The sequence below is a fragment of the Aquarana catesbeiana genome, linkage group LG05, assembly GCF_042186555.1.
Source record: "Aquarana catesbeiana isolate 2022-GZ linkage group LG05, ASM4218655v1, whole genome shotgun sequence".
Taxonomy (NCBI): Eukaryota; Metazoa; Chordata; class Amphibia; order Anura; family Ranidae; genus Aquarana; species Aquarana catesbeiana.
In genome coordinates this window covers 7,357,571-7,377,164 of record NC_133328.1, presented here as the reverse complement: position 1 = coordinate 7,377,164, position 19,594 = coordinate 7,357,571, and the positions used below count along the sequence as shown (strand labels likewise).

General features: G+C 42.2%; 1 protein-coding gene across 2 annotated transcripts in view; it reads left to right on the top strand.

The window, feature by feature from the left end:
• Positions 1-15,568: 15,568 nt before the first annotated feature.
• LOC141144060 (1-phosphatidylinositol 4,5-bisphosphate phosphodiesterase gamma-1-like) overlaps positions 15,569-19,594 on the top strand; it is a 165,991-nt gene continuing 161,965 nt past the window's right edge. For both annotated transcript variants that reach the window (XM_073629419.1, XM_073629418.1), the window contains exon 1: positions 15,569-16,754. In XM_073629419.1, coding sequence (XP_073485520.1) covers positions 16,535-16,754 — 220 coding nt within the window. In that variant the 5' untranslated portion in view covers positions 15,569-16,534. The remainder of the gene's footprint in view (positions 16,755-19,594) is intronic.

Here is a 19,594-nt window from a genome sequence, read left to right as displayed (position 1 = left end):
CAACACTTGGGTAGTGAGAGGGCAATGGTGACAACACATGGGCAGTGAGAGGGCAATGGTGACAACACATGGGTAGTGAGAGGGCAATGGTGACAACACATGGGTAGTGAGAGGGCAATGGTGACAACACATGAGCAGTGAGAGGGCAATAGTGACAACACATGGGCAGTGAGAGGGCAATGGTGACAACACATGGGTAGTGAGAGGGCAATAGTGACAACACATGGGTAGTGAGAGGGCAATGGTGACAACACATGGGTAGTGAGAGGGCAATGGTGACCACACATGGGTAGTGAGAGGGCAATGGTGACAACACATGGGCAGTGAGAGGGCAATGGTGACAACACATGGGCAGTGAGAGGGCAATGGTGACAACACATGGGTAGTGGGAGGGCAATAGTGACAACACATGAGTAGTGAGAGGGCAACGGTGACAACACATGGGCAGTGATAGGGCAATGGTGACAACACATGGGCAGTGATAGGGCAATGGTGACAACACATGGGCAGTGACAGGGCAATGGTGACAACACATGGGCAGTGAGAGGGCAACGGTGACAACACATGGACAGTGAGAGGGCAATGGTGACAACACATGGGCAGTGAGAGGGCAATGGTGACAACACATGGGCAGTGAGAGGGCAATAGTGATAACTAGGGTTGCTACCTCATCCCTTTAAACCCGAACACATATGAATTACACAGGTTCTGAGGCTAATTTAATGCAGATAAGGCACCAAGTAAGTATAATTACCACCTTAACCACTTTAAGACCAGCCTCGTTTTGGATTTTAGGTGTTTATATGTTTAAAACAGGTTTTTCTGCTAGAAAATTACTTAGAACCCCCAAACATTATATATGGTTTTTCTTCTAACACCCTAGAGAATACAATGGCGGTCATTGCAATACTTTTTTTTGCACTGTATTTGCGCAGCGGTCTTATAAGCGCACTTTTTTTGGAAAAAATTAACTTTTTTGAATAAAAAAATAAAATAACAGTAAAGTTATCCCAATTTTTTTTTATATTGTGAAATATAATGTTACGCCAAGTAAATTGATACCCAACATGTCATGCTTGAAAATTGCGCCCGCTCGTGGAATGGCGTCAAACTTTTACCCTCAAAAATCTCCATAGGCGACGTTTAAAAAATTCTACAGGTTGCATATTTTGCGCTACAGAGGAGACTTAGGGCTAGAATTATTGCTCTCGCTCTACCGGTCGCGGCGATACCTCACATGTGTGGTTTGACCACCTTTTTCATATGCGGGCGCTACTCGCGTATGCGTTCGCTTCTGCGCGCGAGCTCCTCGGGACAGGGGGGTTTTAAAAATTTTTTTTTTTATTTTTATTATTTATTTTACAATATTTTATTTATTTTTACACTGTTTAAAAAAAAAAAAAAATTGTGTCACTTTTATTTCTATTACAAGGAATGTAAACATCCCTTGTAATAGAAAAAAGCATGGCAGGACCTCTTAAATATGAGATCTGGGGTCAAAAAGACCTCAGATCTCATATTTACACTAAAATGCAATAAAAAAAATAAAAGAAAAAGTCATTTAGAAAAATGACATTTGAAAAAATATGCCTTTAAGAGGCGTGGACGGAAGTGACGTTTTGACGTCGCTTCCGCCCAGCAGTGTCATGGAAACGAGTGAGCGCCATCTTGGCCTCACTCGTCTCCAGACACACCACGGCACAGGACGCGATCGCCTCCGCCGCTACCGACGGCTCCGGTAAGCGGCGGAGGGCACCGGATCGCGGCGGGGGGGGGGGCCCCTCTCCCGCCACCGATAAAAGTGATCTTGCGGCGAATCCGCCGCAGGGACCACTTTTATCTGAAAGCCGGCCGCCGCACGAAAACGGGGATACCGGGGTTATGGCAGCTAGCTGCTGCCATAACAACGATATAGCCCTTCAAACTTAGGACGTACATCGTCGTGCGGCGGTCGGGAAGTGGTTAAACAGCCACAGAACCTGCGTAATTAACATGTGTTCGGTTTTAAAGGGATGAAGTGGCAACCCTAGCAACACATGGGCAGTGAACAGGCAATGGTGACAATACCTGGGCAGTAAATGGGCAATGGTGACAATACATGGGCAGTGAACAGGCAATGGTGACAATACATGGGCAGTGAGAGGGCAATGGTGACAACACATGGGCAGTGAACAGGCAATGGTGACAATACATGGGCAGTGAACAGACAATTTTGTCAATTCATGGGTAGTGAACAGGCAATGGTGACAATTTATGGGTAGTGAACGGGCAATGGTGATAATATATGGACAGTGAACAAAAATTGTGACTATACATGGGCAGTGAACTGACAGTGGTGATAATACATAGGCCATAAATGAGAAATGGTAACAATACATGGGCAGTGAACAGGCAATGGTAACAATACATGGGCAGTGAATGGGCAATAGTGGCAATACATAGGCAGTGAACGAGAAATTATGACAATACATGGACAGTTAACTGGCAATAGTGATAATACATGGGCAGTAAACGAGCAATGGTGGCAATACATGGGTAGTGAATGGGCAATACTGACAATACATGGGCAATGAACAGACAATGGTGTCAATTCATGGGTAGTAAACAGGCAATGACGACAATATATGGGTAGTGAACAAGCAATGGTAATAATATATGGACAGCGAGCAAAAATGGTGACAATATATGGGCAGTGAACTGACAATGGTGATAATACATGGGCCATAAATGAGAAATGGTAACAATACATGGGCAGTGAATGGGCAATGGTAACAATACATGGGCAATAGTGACAATACATGAGCAGTGAACAGGCAATGGTGACAATACATGGGCAGTGAAAGGGCAATGGTGACAACATATGGGCAGTGAACAGGAAATGGTGACAAAACATGGGCAGTGAGCAGGCAATGGTGACAATACATGGGCAGTGAACAGGCAATGGTAACAATACATGGGCAGTGAACAGGCAATGGATGATCAATGGTGACAACATATGGGCAGTGAACAGGAAATGGTGACAATACATGGGTAGTGAATGGGCAATAGTGACAATACATGAGCAGTGAACAGGCACTGGTGACAACATATGGGCAGTGAACAGGCAATGGTAACAATACATGGGCAGTGAATGGGCAATGGATGACCAATGTTGACAACATATGGGCAGTGAACAGGAAATGGTGACAATACATGGGTAGTGAATGGGCAATAGTGACAATACATGAGCAGTGAACAGGCACTGGTGACAACATATGGGCAGTGAACAGGCAATGGTAACAATACATGGGCAGTGAACGGGCAATGGATGACCAATGGTGACAACATATGGGCAGTGAACAGGAAATGGTGACAATACATGGGTAGTGAATGGGCAATAGTGACAATACATGAGCAGTGAACAGGCACTGGTGACAACATATGGGCAGTGAACAGGCAATGGTAACAATACATGGGCAGTGAACGGGCAATGGATGACCAATGGTGACAACATATGGGCAGTGAACAGGAAATGGTGACAATACATGGGCAGTGAACGGGCAATGGATGACCAATGGTGACAACATATAAGCAGTGAACAGGAAATAGTGACAATACATGGGTAGTGAATCTGCAATGGTGACAACACATGGGCAGTGGACATGCAATGGTGACAATACTTAGGCAGTGAATGAGCAATGGTGATATTACATGGGCAGTGGACAGGAAATAGTGACAATACTTGAGTAGTGAATAGGCAATGGTGACAGTACATGGGCAGTGAACGGGCAATGGTGACGAGGCCTAAAGGCTTCAGCAAAGTTTAATAAGCTCTCTGTGAAAGCTCGCTGTACACACTGCACTTAGTAGACATGCGCAGAACAAAAACATTTGTTTAGTTTCGATTCATTATTTACAGAAATTTGTTTAGTTCTTTTTTGGAATTAGTTTTGTTTATTCAAATCGAATTTCAATTCGATTTTTTTCCGAATTCAGTCAAATTTAACTCTATTCTATTGTTTTTTCTATTCTATTCTATACTATTCTATACTTTTATTTTATTTTCCTCTTATATTCTATTCTTTTCTGTTCTATTTGAAATTCGAATTTCTGAAAATGGTTATATTGTTATATTCTTTCTACTCTATTCTATTCTAGTCTACTATTTTCCTTTTTATTCAAATTAGAATTTATTTCAGAAGATGGTTATATTATTTCTATTCTATTTCATTGTTTTTTTTCTATTCTATTCTATTCAAAATCAAATTTATTTTATTTGAATTTAGGGAAATAGTTGTATTCTTTCTATTCTATGCTTTTTACAATTCTATTCTGTACTATTCTTTCGTTGTCTATTCCATTCTTTTCTATTCAAATTTGAATTTATTCTATTCAAATTTCGGAAAAGGGTTATATTCTATTATATTCTATTCTATTGTTTTTTTTCTATTATATTTTATTATTTTTCTATTCAGATTTTAGAAGATGGTTATATTCTGTCTATTCTATTCTATTCTATTCTAATCTATTCTAATTTATTCTATTCTATTCCTTTATTTTCGATTATTTTTTATTCTGTTCTTTTATTTTCTATTCTATTTGTTCTGTTTTACTCTTCTTTTCTATTCTCTTCCATTATTTTCTATTCTATTGCTTTATTTTCTATTCTATTTTTCTATTCTTTTGTTTATTATTATTTTGTTTTGTTGTACTCTATTATATTCAAATCTTTTATTTTCTATTCTATTTTTCTATTCTTTTGTTTATTATTATTTTGTTTTGTTGTACTCTATTATATTCAAATCTTTTATTTTCTATTCTATTGTATTCTATTGTTGTTTTCTATTATATTATAATCTTTTCTATTTTAGTCTTTTCTTTTTTTTCTGATCTATTATTTTCTATTCTATTCAAATGTATTCTATTTGAAATTCGGATTTCAGAAGATGGTTATATTCTTTCTATTTTATTCTATTCTATTCTTTTTTCTATTCTATTCTTTTTTCTAGTCTGTTCTATTCCTTTATTTCCTATTCTATTTTGTTCTGTTTTATGCTATCCTTTTCTATTCTATTCTATTCCTTTATTTTTTATTCTATTTCTTTATTTTCTAGTCTATATATTTCTATTCTTTTCTATTCGGTTCTGTTTTACTCTATTATATTCAATTCTTTTATTTTTTTATTCTATTCTATTCCTTTATTTTCTATTCCATATTTTTCTATTCTTTTATTTTGTATTCTGTTCTGTTTTTACTCTATTATATTCAATTATTTTATTTTGTATCCTTTTCTATTTTATTCTTTTCTATTCTATTCCTTTGTTTTCTATTCTAATTTATTCTCTTCGGAAATTCGAAAACGATTCAAAATTCGGATTTTTATTTTATTTTCCGAAATTTTATTTTGTTGTCTCTGATTCGTTTAAATTAATTACGGCTGTAAATTTCGGAAACTCGGATACATCCGAATTCTCGAATAACGGAAAATGTTTCTGAATTTCGATTCGGAACGAAACAAACCGCACATTTCTAGCGCTTAGGGGCTGCTTCACACCAGCAGCCAGGGGTCTACTTTTTTTGGGGGGTGCTTCAGCACACCCATGCCCCTCCTTGTGCCACACCTGGACAGTAGATGTCCCCAGTCCGATGGCCAGCGTCATTCCACTGAGCCCAGGTTGTCCCGGACCCGCCCCCCCCCCAGCCTGTGATTGGACCGTGAAAGGAGAAGCAGCGCAGTGATGAGCTCATCTCTCTCGCTGAAGACTCGAATTTGGCTGTTAAAAAAAAAATGTACTCTCCCCCCACCCCCATTCTGTAAAGGGGGCTTTTTTTTTTGGTGCATTTAGGGCAGTTTAGTTAACCGCTTGCGGACCGCCCACTCTAGATATACCGCGGCATGACGGCCGCTCTGTGCCAGATCACTTTCCGGGTCCCGGGGCCGTCAGCGACCCGCTCCTGCTGTGATTGGACACAGCGGGAGCCAATCAGCGGGTCATGGTGGACGCGATGTCTTGCCGGGACCCACCGATCGTTCGGGAGACAGGCAGAACGGCGATCTTCAAGGCAGGTCACCGTTCTGTGAGAAGGGAATGTACTGATCCTGTGTCTCTGCTAAGCAGAAACAAGGATCTTTACCTTCCCCCAGTCAAAGCACCTCCCCCCCCCCCCACAGTGAGTAAGCACAACCTAGGATCACAGTTAACCCTTTGATCGCCCCCCTGATGTTAACCCCTTTCCTGCCAGTGTCATTAGTACAGTGACAGTGCATATTTTTAGCACTGATCGCTGTAATAGTGTCACTGGTCCCCAAAAAAGTGTCAGGTGTCCGACTGTCCGCCACAATGTCGCAGTCCTGTTATAAGTCGCTGATCGCCGCCATTACTAATAAATAAAGAAAAATATCCCATAGTTTGTTTAACTTTTGCGCAAAAAAGTATCAAAAGTGTCACTGCAATATCGCAGTCCCACTATAACTAATAAAAAAACAAAAACAAATAAAGATTTCATAAAAATATCCCGTAGTTTGTAGTGATAGCTTTTGCACAAACCAATCAATATACACTTATTGGGATTTATTTTACCAAAAATATGTAGAAGAATACAGATTGGCCTCAACTGATGAAGAAATTGGATTTTTTTTTTTTTTTTATTATTGGATGTGTTTTATAGCAGAAAGTAAAAAATATTGTTTTTTTTTTTTTTTTTTATTTCAAAATTGTCGGCCTTTTTTTTTTGTTTGTAGCGCAAAAAAAAACCCAAAAAAACGCAGAGGTGATCAAAGACCACCAAAAGAAAGCTCTATTTGTGGGGAAAAAAGGACGTCAATTTTATTTGGGGACCGCAAAATTTTCACTTAAAGTAGCGCAGTGCTATATCGCAAAAAAATGGCCTGGTCATGAAGAGGGTGGGTAAAACCTTCCCGGGGCTGAACTGGTTAATTGAATTGAATGTTTTTTGTATGCATTTTTTTTTCTTTATTCTGACTTTCAATCTCAGAATTCTGTAAAAAAAAAAAAAAAAAAAAAAATTTTTTTTTTTTTTCAAACTCTGACTTTGAACTTCAAAATTCTGACTTTCACATGATTTACAATAGTAACGAATGAAAAAAAAATCTGAAATAACGAAACAAAATTTTGGACGTAAATCGAATTCGAATTTAAAAAAATGAAAAAAAAAAGGTTTATTACATTCTGCCATAAAACACATCCAATAAAAAAATTTAAAAAATTGAATTTCTTCATCAGTTTAGGCCAATCTGTATTCTGCTACATATTTTTGGTAAAAAAATATCCCAATAAGTGTATATTGATTGGTTTGCGCAAAAGTTATCGCGTCTACAAACGATTGGATATATTTATTCATTTTTATTTATTTATATATTTTTTTTTACTAGTAATGGTGGCGACCAGCGACTTATCAAGGGACTGCGATATTGAGGCGGACATTCGGACACTAACTGACACTTTTTACGCTTTTTGGGAACCAGTGACACTAATACAGTGATCAGGGCTAAAAAAATATGCACTGTCACTGCACTAATGACACTGGCTGGGAAGGGGCGATCAAAGGGTTAAATGTGTGCCTAGCCAGTGTTTTACAACTGTGTGGTGGGAGGTGCTTTTACTAGGGGAAGGCATTGATCCATGTCTCTGCCTTGCAGGAAAACACAGAATCCATGACTTCCCTGCTGACAGAATGTTGATCTGCCTTGTTTACATAGACAGACCGCCATTCTTTGTGTCTGCAGAATGATCGGCGGGTGCCGGCAGACATCAAGTCCAGGCGGTACCCGCTGATCGGCTCCCGCTGGCGGCGTCCATTCACTACCCCGGAAAGAGCCGGATCATATATACAGTGTACGTGATCCAGCATGCGGCTGCCGCCCTGTAGCTGTAAAAACTGCTATAGGGCGGTCCGCAAGTAGTTACGGACGCGGCGGCCGGCTTCTCAGGCCCACTCCTTAACAACCAGCTATTCTTCTGTCAGAAACCGTGAAATGAGGCCGAGACAGAAGTACAGTTAAATCACACTTGTTTAATAATAAAAGTAAAAAGAACAAACGTAGTCAAAACATAGTCAAAGTTCAGTAACCGGAACGGATAGTCAGCCAAGCCAGAAGTCAGGGATCAACGTAGAGGAACAGCAAGCAGGATCTGGAGCCGGAAGGGATGTCAGCAAAGCAAGTCTTGAACAGGAATGCAGGAGATAGTCTCTGTGATGTTGACCAAGGCGAAGGCAGAGCTCCTCTGGACTGGACGGCTTAAGTAGGCAGGACTGACAAGCAGGATATCATCAACAGGTGAGTAACTGTGGAGAGAAATAGGAGCTGGCAATTAGTCGACAGCTGAGCGGCCAGCTCAGAGAAGGAAGGGCTGAGCCCAGCCCTGACATCTTCACACAGAATTCAAATCGACCGATCATTTTTCAGCCGATCCAAAATTCAAATCATTCCAGGAAAATTTGGAATTGGCTAGAGAATGAATAAACGAAACGTATCAATAAAACGGGAAAAAAAACAAAATTAGGAACATAACGAATCTAGCAAAATGAAACAGAATTTTTTTTTTTTATCCTCCTTCCCTATTCCTCCCTCTTTTTTTTGTTTTTGCTTTTGTTCTTTTGGTAAAAATAAAAAATTGCTCTATAGTAGACGTGCGATTAGTTTAGTGCGAATTTTCGGAAATTCGTACATTCGTGAGGATCCGAAATAAGAATTTTTATGCATAAGAATTTTGCACGAAATACGAAATTTCGTTTACGAACTTCGAATAAATTCATCATCATTCATCATTTTATTTGGGTACAACGCCGCACGACCGCGCAATTGTCAGTTAAAGTAACGCAGTGCCGTATCGCAAAAAAATGGCCTGGTCATGAAGGGGGGTAAAACCGGGCTGAAGTGGTTAATTGAATTGAATGTTTTTTGTATGCAATTTTTTTTTCTTTATTCTGACTTTCAATCTCAGAATTCTGTTAAAATTTTTTTTTTTTTTTTTTTTTTTCTCAAACTCTGACTTTGAAATGAAGAATTCTGACTTTTACACGATTTAGTAACGAATTTTTAAAAAATCTGAAATAACCAAACAAAATTTTGGACGAAATTTGAATTTGACTAGTTTTTAAATCGAATTCGAATTTTAAAAAAATGAAAAAAAAAAAAAGTTTTTTACTTTCTGCCGTAACAAGATCCAATAAACAAAATGTAACAAAATGTTTAGGCCAATCTGTATTCTTTTTGTTTTTGCGTTTTGTTCTTTTGGTAAAAATTAAAAATTGCTCTATAGTAGACGTGTGCGATTAGTTTAGTGCGAATTTCCGGAAATTCGTACATTCGTGAGGATCCGAAATAAGAATTTTTATGCATACGAATTTTGCACGAAATACGAAATTTCGTTTACGAACTTCGGATAAATTCATCATAACGAACCGTTATTGTTACAAAAAGTTAACGAACCTAAAAGTTAAAAACCCCGGGAAGTCAGGACAGCGCAGGGATGGTGGGAACCCCTCATAATGATACATTCATCAAAACGAACCTTCGTTAATTTTACGAAAAGTTTACGAACCTAACGAAAATACGTATTTCGTACCAATCCGAATAGGATTTCAGACATGAATTACGAATTAATTATATTACGGAACGGAACGAAATGAAACAAATTTATTGACGACGCCCATGTCTACTCTATAGCAGAGATATTAATATTTAAATAATATATTTGTTGTTTGTTTGAATTGTTCCTTTTTTTTTTTCTTTCTGTAAGAGCTAAAATGCCTGATTTATATTCTTCTGTTCTTTTTGTATTTGTGTTTGAAATGGCAATAAAATGTAATTAACCACTTCAGCCCCGGAAGACTCGGCTGCTCAATGACCGGGGTATTTGTTGCGATTCGGCACTGCGCCGCTTTAACGGACAATTGCGCGGCCGTGCGACGTCGCATCCAAACAAAATTGACGTCCTTTTTTTCCCACAAATAGAGCTTTCTTTTGGTGGTATTTGATCACCTCTGCGGTTTTTATTTTTTGCGCTATAAACAAAAAAAAGAGCGACAATTTTGAAAAAAAAACGCAATATTTTTTACTTTTTGCTGTTAAAAATATCCCCAATTTTTTTTTCCTCAGTTTAGGCCGATACGTATTCTTCTACATATTTTTGGTAATAAAAATCGCAATAAGCGTATATTGATTGGTTTGCGCAAAAGTTATAACGTCTACAAAATAGCGGATAGATTTATGGCATTTTTATTATTATTTTTTTTTTTTACTAGTAATGGCGGCGATCTGCGATTTTTATCGGGACTGCGACATTATGGCGGACACATCGGACACTTTTGACGCATTTTTGGGGACGATGGACAATTCTACAGTGATCAGTGCTATAAAAATGTACTGATTACTGTACAAATGTCACTAGCAGGGAAGGAGTTAACACTAGGGGGGCGATCAAGGGGTTAACTGTGTACCCTGTGTGTGTGTTCTAACTGTAGGGGGAGGGGACTGATTATAGGAAATGACAGATTGTGGTTCCCAGCTATTAGGAACACACGATCTGCATCTCCTCTCAGAACAGAACAGGGATTTGTGTGTTTACACCACACACGTCCCTGTTCTGCCTCTCGTGCCCGCGATCTCTCGTGGCTGGCTCGGCCACGAGCATCGGCACCGGGCACGCGCGCCTGCGGTCCCGCTTAAAGGAGCCGACGTATATCTACGATGGCTCACTGGAACGTGCCGACCTGCCGCAGTGTAATGACGGTGGCTGGTCGGAAAGCGGTTAAAGCGGAGGTTCACACAAAAATGCAACCTCCGCTTTTCGGAACCCTCCCCCCCCCCCTCTGGTGTCACATTTGGTACCTTTCAGGGGGGAGGGGAGTGCAGATACCTGTCTAATCCAGGTATTTGCACCCACTTCCGGGCATAGACTCCCGCGGGAGCTACGCCTCTTCCTGTCCCCGTCCACCCCCCGCTGTCCCACACGGGTCCCAGAGACAGCAGGGACCATCCGGATTGTGTAGCGCAACTCGCGCATGCGCAGTAGGGAACCTTGCGGCTTCACTTCCTGATTCCCTTACCGAAGATGGCGGTGGCAGCACCAGTATTTGTAGCTGCTGACTTTTTTTTTAAAAATTACGACGGACCTCCCCTTTAAATTTAAAAAAAAAACAAAAAACTGATTTTTCCGTTTTGCACGCGTCTATTTTCGGGGCTCTTCATTGGCTGCCATGGGCTGACATCACTCCTGTGCATGCGCAGTAGCTAGTCTTTATAGGGATCTGGCCAATGAAAGCTGACTTGCGCACGCGCGACCCACCATCCAGGGCTGGCTGTGATCAGGGGGGGAGGAATAGTTTACCGTAGAATAGACATCGCCTCTTCTGCAATAAAAAGTGTGCCTGCTCACACAGAGAGTTATAGTCGGACTTTACTTCCCCTTTAATAACCTGTATAAGAAAGGTGTATATACATATATACTTCCCTATTTTCATGCCTCTCTGATCACGTGATCCGGCTCCCCCATGTCAGCCAGCGACAGCTGCAGGGGAGAAGAGGGGAGCGCCAACAACAGATTGATCATGGGCAGGGGCCGGGACAAGGGGGTGGGCAGGAGGGGTGGCTGCCCTGGGCACTGTGGTATCATTTGAGGTGGGGAGGCACCACAAGGAGATGGATGGGGGGGCGCTTTGTGTTGAGAAGGGAAATCTGGGGAGTGGCAAGGGGGTAAGGATTGTCCTAGGAGGACAACTTGGGGAGGTGTGCTAGAATGGTGATTTGGGGGAGATTTGTGTTGGGGGGGTGGGGGAAGAGGGTATGTGCTAGGAGGGGGGATTTGGGGGATTTGTGCTATAAAAGTAATATGGTAAGGGGGGGGGGGGGTATTTGTGCTAGAAGGGGAAATTTGTGGGGGGGAAATGTGCTAGGATGGGGGATTGGAGGAGGGTAATTTGTGTTGGGTGGGGGGAGAGGATTTGTGCTGGGAGGGGAAATTTGAGGGGTAGAGGATTTTTGGTAGGAGGGGGATTTTTTTTTTTGGGGGGGGGGGATTGTGCTGGGGGCATATGTGGAGAAAGAAGATCTTAGCTGGGGGGAGGGGGAAATATGTGTGCATGGAGGAGGGGTTTCATCAGAGGGTGGATTTGTACTGGGGGGGGGGGGATTTTTGCTGACACATAATGCTCATACAACTTTGGGGGGGGGGGCAATTTGGCACGTTCTCCCTGGGCTCTAGATGACCTTGTCCCGGCACTGATCATGGGAGTCTCTGGGTGACGTCACTTCTCCCAGGATTTACCGGCTGTTGTTGAACATTCGCTCCTCTCCCCTGCGGCTGCCACTTGCTGGGAGATCACGTGACCAGATTGGAGGGGGAAGGGTTTAGGTAAGGTAAATATATACATCTTTCTTGTTGTGTTAGGAAGGGGGGGAATAAAGCCCAGAATTCCACTTTCAATGTACCAGAGTACCCCAATAAACACCCTCTGGATGGGGCCCATGTGAATGGCCTCTGTGCCCCCCCCCCCTCTCTCTGTGCCCCCCCCCCTCCCACCACCTTCCACCTCCTTCCCTCTCTAGTCCCAGCAGGGAGCACAAAACTGGAGCTGATAGGTCCATCGGTTGTTCATCCCTTGTGATAGCAATAAAGTTAATAAAAATAAATTTTAAGGGACAGTGTAAAAAATTATTTTCGCAGTCCCTAATTCATCCCAAAGGTGTTCTATCAGGTTGAGGTCAGGACTCTGTGCAGGCCAGTCAAGTTCCTTCACCCCAAACTCGCTCATCCATGTCTTTATGGACCTTGCTTTGTGCACTGGTCCAAACCATTTGGTGGAGGGGTGATTATGGTGTGGGGGGGGGGGGTTATGGTGTGGGGGTTGTTTTTCAGGGGTCGGGCTCCTTAGTTCCAGTGAAGGGAACTCTTAAGGCTTCAGCATACCAAGACATTTTGGACAATTTCATTTTCCCAACTATGTGGGAACAATTTGGGGACGGCCCCTTCCTGTTCCAACATGACTGCGCACCAGTGCACAAAGCAAGGTCCATAAAGACAAGGATGAGCGAGTTTGGGGTGGAGGAACCTGACTGGCCTGCACAGAGTCCTGACCTCAACCTGATGGAACACCTTTGGGATGAATTAGAGCGGAGACTGCGAGCCAGGCCTTCTCATCCAACATCAGTGCCGGACCTCACAAATGCGCTTCTGGAAGAATGGTCAAACATTCCCATAGACATCCTCCTAAACCTTGTGGACGGCCTTACCAGAAGAGTTGAAGCTGTTATAGCTGCAAAGGGCGGAGCCAACTCAATATTGAACCCTATGGACTAAGACTGGGATGTCATTAAAGTCCATGTGTGTGTAAAGGCAGGCGTCCCAATACTTTTGGTAATATGGTGTAAAATAAACGGTGATCGAACCGCACATGTGAGGTATCACTGCGAATGTCAGAGCGAGAGCAGCAATTCTATCGACAGACCTCCTGTGTAGCCGGTAACCTTTCGAACATCACCTATGGAGATGTTTATGTACTATAGTTTGACGCCATTCCGCAGGAGTACCCAAATTTAAAACGTGACATGTTGGGTATCTATTTACTCGGTGTAACATCATCTTTTGTATTTTTACTCAAAAAATTCGGTATTATATTGTCTTTTTGTCCATTTTTCCAAAAAATGTGCGCTTGAAAAACCACTGAGCAAAAAAAAAAGAAAATTGCAACACCCACCGTTTTATTCTTTAAAAAATATATAATTTTTGGAGATTCTAAGTAATTTTCTAGCAGGAAAAAAAAAAATGTTCCTAATGTGAAAAGTTTGCAGAAATCAAATTTTACTGAAATTTTTGGGAAATAAAAACTCATGTTCTTTTGACACATTCCCATTAACTTACAATGGCAAAAAGTTTTAATTGTTTATCGTTTATAAAATAGACGTGAAAAAAAAAAAGCAAGAAAATACTAATTAAATGGAGGAGAATAGGGAGTTAATTAAGGCTGATTAGAGTAAATGAAGGGTTAATAAGGGGTTTACAAGGAAATAAATTGATTTTTGTTTTTAATTTTGCACTTTTTCAATGTGAAATGTGTAAATATATGTTTAATATATATGTGCAAAAATATTCACTAACAAAGCAAACAAAAAAAAAAGGTTTAATTGTTTATCGTTTATAAAATAGATGTGAAAAAAAAAAAGCAGGAAAAAAAGGTTTGATTGTTTATCGTTTATAAAATAGACGTGAAAAAAAAAAGCAGGAGAATAATAATTAAATGGAGGAGAATATGGAGTTAATTAAGGCTGATTACAGTAAATAAAGGGTTAATAAGGTGTTTGCAAATTAAATAAATTGATTTTTGTTTTTAATTTTTGCGCCTTTTCAATGTGAAATGTGTAAATATATGTTAATATATATGTGTGCAAAAATATTCACTAGCAAAGCAAACAAAAAAAAAAGGTTTAATTGTTTATTGTTTATAAAATGGACATAAAAAAAAAAAAAAAAAAAAGCAGGAAAAAAAAGTTTTAATGGTTTATCGTTTATAAAATAGACGTGAAAAAAAAAAAAAAGCAAGAAAATACTAATTAAATGGAGGAGAATAGGGAGTTAATTAAGGCTGATTAGAGTAAATGAAGGGTTAATAAGGGGTTTACAAATGAAATAAATTGATTTTTGTTTTTAATTTTGCGCTTTTTCAATCTGAAATGTGTAAATATATGTTTTATATATATATATATATATATATATATATATATATATATATATATGTGCAAAAATATTCACTAACAAAGCAAACAAAAAAAAAAAGGTTTAATTGTTTATCGTTTATTGAATAGACGTGAAAAAAAAGAGAAAAAAAAAAGGAGGAAAATAATAATTAAATGGAGGAGAATAGGGAGTTAATTAAGGCTGATTAGAGTAAATGAAGGGTTAATAAGGGGTTAAACAGAAGGAACATTTGTTCATCCAATTGATCTGCAGATGAAGAAACAGAAAGATACAAAAAGAAACAATGTTTCTTTTTATTTTAGTGTTTCAGTGGCTGAGCAATGTTGTTAATAAACATTGCTAGCTGTTTTTTTTTTTTTGTTTGTTTGTTTTTTTTTGACAGCTCCAATTACCGGACTTCTTTAACACTGACAGCTCAAAGAACCGAACCTGAAAGTATCGGTTTCAGGTATGGGTGCATTCGCACGAGTACCAATACTTGTGAAAATACTCGGTATCGGCACCGATACCCATACTAGTATCGGTGCAACCCTAGTGTTTTTGAAAACGGAAAAGGGAGGCCCATATCAAAATAATGGTGCCGTTCCAAAAACGCTCCACAGAAAAAAAGCTAAATAGAAAAAAAGCGCGCTGCACTACACTCAGGTGTGAATGGAACCTAAAGGGTTACAGACTGGAATCCAGTAATGAAGTCCTGGCCTCACACACACACATACACCTGTTTTTTTGGCTGTCTACCCTGCAGTTCCCTTATTCGTCCACTAGATGGCGCTCTCTGGCTCTGTTTGTATCTCTCTCCACTGATGTTTTTTCCTCTAACTCCAAGATCCAGCAAATATTTTTTTTTTTTGTGTAATTCCTTTCTGTTCTCTTTCCGGCCATGTGTGATTGCTGTTTCCTCTGGCCGTCCATTGCAGCAAGCCTGAGATCAGAGAGCAGCTGAGATCTGCTGTTGCAAGATAAGGTCTGCGCTGACCTGCCAGCTTCCATCAGACTCAGCCCTGTGTGCAGCCTAGGGTGGGGGGGGATTGATGTGTGCCCTGCACATCCTCAGCTCTGCTCTCATTGCTGTGTGTTGGTGCAGGGTTGCCCTCCCTTTGCTGCTATGAGGCACCTTGCACAGACTGCGGCTGCAGGCGATTTTGCTGAAATTGGATTACGCCGATGATTAGCAGAGACTTGATGCAAACCTCCTTTTTTTTTTTTTTCCCCTTGTCATTATGCTGGACATTATCGTGCTTTTAAGAGGAGCCGCCTGCCTACTCCAGATCATTGGCAGCATTACCAGCTCGGGTCCCTCAGGAGCATCCTAGATAGTGGAGATTATCCGTGTAAGTCCATTAGCGTTCTCCTGCCGCCTCGTTTAACCCCTGCAGGGAAGAACAGCTTGCCTGAGCCCCACCGGCGCTGCTCAACGCTCGTCCTCACCGGGCCGGGCTCTTGGGTGTTATTCACATTGCATGAATGCAACGGGAGGGGCCCCATCCTGAGGGCCACAGATCCAATCTGTAGGGTGGGTCTTCCATCTGTATCACACACACACCACTTGTCCATCTCCGGGCCAAGAACAACCCTCATTGGGATACAACTCCCGGCTTCCCATTTGGAAAACTGCTTTTCTTTTTCTTTTTTTTTTCTTTTTTTTTGATGAATAAAATCGTTTATCCTTCAGTGGGCTGCTGCTGGACTTCTCGCTGGACGGTGGGTGAGAATCGCGCAGGACTCCCGCTCTGGTGATGCCGGGCACCCTGGGCTGGCGGATCGAGCCGAGAGTTTGGACCGGACAGAGGTCGTAAAGGAGATCACACCTTGGCCTCCCAGTCCTGCGGTGCCCAGGATGTCAGGGTGCCGGTTGGCCAACATGAACGGGTTCCAGGAAGACCATCGGATGGAGGCCGGGGACGTCAATCGGATCATGAGGTGCCTGGAGACCGGGTCGGTGCTGACCCTCTTCTATCAGAAGAAGTCTCAGCGGCCGGAGAGACGGACCTTCCAGGTCAAGATGGACACCAGAGAGGTCATCTGGTTCCGGACGCCAGAGAAGGTGGAGGGCGATAGTAAGTACACGAAAAAGTTTATGGACCTTGTTGTGTCATATATGGGGACAGGAGTGTGTGCTGGGTTATAATATGGGGTACTAAGGACTAAAATTATGTATCTCTCTATATATCTTCTACATACTATCTATCTTCTACAAATTATCTATCTATATATTGTTATAAAGTATCTATGTTCTACATATTACTTATCTATCTACATCTATCTCTGTATCTATTTAGTGATTGATAGAATAATACTTTATATCTATCTATCATTCCCACGGTCACTATTCCCCCCCCATCCAGTATTCTTCCTTCACCCTCCAGCCAGACCCGGCAAAGATGGAAATCACAAAGCACACATAACAATGTATCCGTTCCATTATCTGGAATATCAGAGTGATGAGTCAATAGGAGAAGGTCTGAATGTGGCTTCCTCTCCCCGGTATACAGTCATCGCTCCATCTCCGGGGGCAGAAAATTACAGATCGGCCAAGCTTGTAACATGCGTGTGCCAATGCAACAGATGTCTACACCGAGCCTATAGGAATTTATGTATCATACAAAGATTGATAGTGGGAAAGTGATAGAGAGCAAGGATTAGATAGAAGAGAGAGCAATCATGAGAGTGAGCAAGAGACTGAAAGACAGAGTGCACCTGAGAAAGAGAAATAGTAAGAGAGCGCAAGACATCAAAAGAGAGAGAGTGAGAGATAAAAAGCGCAAATGATAGAGCAAGATATTGAGAGAGAATAAGACATAGAGAGCGTGTGAGAGAGGGAGCAAGAGAGAGAGTGTGAGACCCAGAGAGCAAGAGAGAGAGCATGAGACATAGAGAGCAAGAGAGAGAGCGCGTTAGACATAGAAAGCGTGAGACATAGAGAGCAAGAGAGAGAGCATGAGACAGAGAGAGCAAAATAGAGAGCGTTAGACATAGAGAGTGTGAGACATAGAGAGCAAGAGAGAGAGCGTGAGACATAGAGAGCAAGAGAGAGAGCGTGAGACATAGAGAGCAAGAGAGAGAGTGAGACCTAGAGAGCGAGAGAGAGCGTGAGACCTAGAGAGCGCGAGTCCTATAGAGCAAGAGAGAGAGAGCAAGAGAGAGAGCATGAGACATAGAGAGCAAGAGAGAGAGCGTGAGAGAGAGAGCGCGAGACCTAGAGAGCAAGAGAGAGAGCGCGAGACCTAGAGAGCAAGAGAGAGAGAGAGCGCGAGACCTAGAGAACAAGAGAGAGAGCGCAAGACCTAGAGAACAATAGAGAGAGCGCGAGACCTAGAGAGCAAGAGGGAGCGTGAGACCTAGAGAGCAAGAGAGAGCGTGAGACCTATAGAGCAAGAGAGCGTGAGACAGAGAGAGTGTGAGACAGAGAGAGCGTGAGACAGAGAGAGCAAGAGAGAGAGCGTTAGACATAGAGAGCGTGAGACATAGAGAACAAGAGAGAGAGCGTGAGAGAGAGAGCATTAAACCTAGAGAGCGAGAGAGAGAGCGCGAGACCTAGAGAGCGAGAGAGAGAGCGCGAGACCTAGAGAGCAAGAGAGAGAGCGCGAGACCTAGAGAGCAAGAGAGAGAGAGAGCGCGAGACCTAGCGAGCAAGAGAGAGAGAGCGCGAGACCTAAAGAGCGAGAGAGAGCGTAAGACCTATAGAGCAAGAGAGAGAGAGCGTGAGCAAGAGAGAGAGAGAGAGAGCGAGAGAGAGTGTGAGCAAGAGAGAGAGAGCAAGAGAGAGAGCGTGAGACCTAGAGAGCAAGAGAGAGAGCGTGAGACCTAGAGAGCAAGAGAGAGAGTGTGAGACCTAGAGAGCAAGAGAGAGAGCGTGAGACCTAGAGAGCAAGAGAGAGAGCGTGAGACCTAGAGAGCAAGAGAGAGAGCGTGAGACCTAGAGAGCAAGAGAGAGAGTGAGACATAGAGAGCATGAGACATAGAGCAAGAGAGAGAGTGTGAGACAGAGCAAAAGAGAGAGTGTGAGACAGAGCAAGAGAGAGAGCATGAGACATAGAGAGCAAGAGAGAGAATGTGAGACCTAGAGAGCAAGAGAGAGAGCGCGAGACCTAGAGAGCGTGAGACATAGAGAACAAGAGAGAGAGCGTGAGAGAGAGAGCAAGAGAGAGAGTGAGACATAGAGAGCATGAGACATAGAGCAAGAGAGAGAGTGTGAGACAGAGCAAAAGAGAGAGTGTGAGACATAGAGAGCAAGAGAGAGAGCGTGAAACATAGAGAGCAAAAGAGAGAGCGCGAGACCTAGAGAGCAAGAGAGAGAGCGCGAGACCTAGAGAGCAAGAGAGAGAGCGCGAGACCTAGAGAGCGTGAGACATAGAGAACAAGAGAGAGAGCGCGAGAGAGAGAGCATTAGACCTAGAGAGCAAGAGAGAGAGCGCGAGACCTAGAGAGCAAGAGAGAGAGAGAGCGCGAGACCTAGAGAGCAAGAGAGAGAGAGGGCGAGACCTAGAGAGCAAGAGAGAGAGAGAGCGAGACCTAGCGAGCAAGAGAGAGAGAGCGCGAGACCTAGAGAGCGAGAGAGAGCGTAAGACCTATAGAGCAAGAGAGAGAGAGAGCAAGAGAGAGAGTGTGAGCAAGAGAGAGAGAGAGAGAGCGTGGGACAGCAAGAGAGAGAGCGTGAGACCTAGAGAGCGAGAGAGTGTGAGACCTAGAGAACAAGAGAGAGAGTGTGAGACCCAGAGAGCAAGAGAGAGAGCGCGAGACCTAGAGAGCAAGAGAGAGAGCGTTAGACATATTAAGCGTGAGACATAGAGAGCAAGAGAGAGAGCGTTAGACATAGAAAGCGTGAGACATAGAGAGCAAGAGAGAGAGCATGAGACAGAGAGAGCAAGATAGAGAGCGCTAGACATAGAGAGCAAGA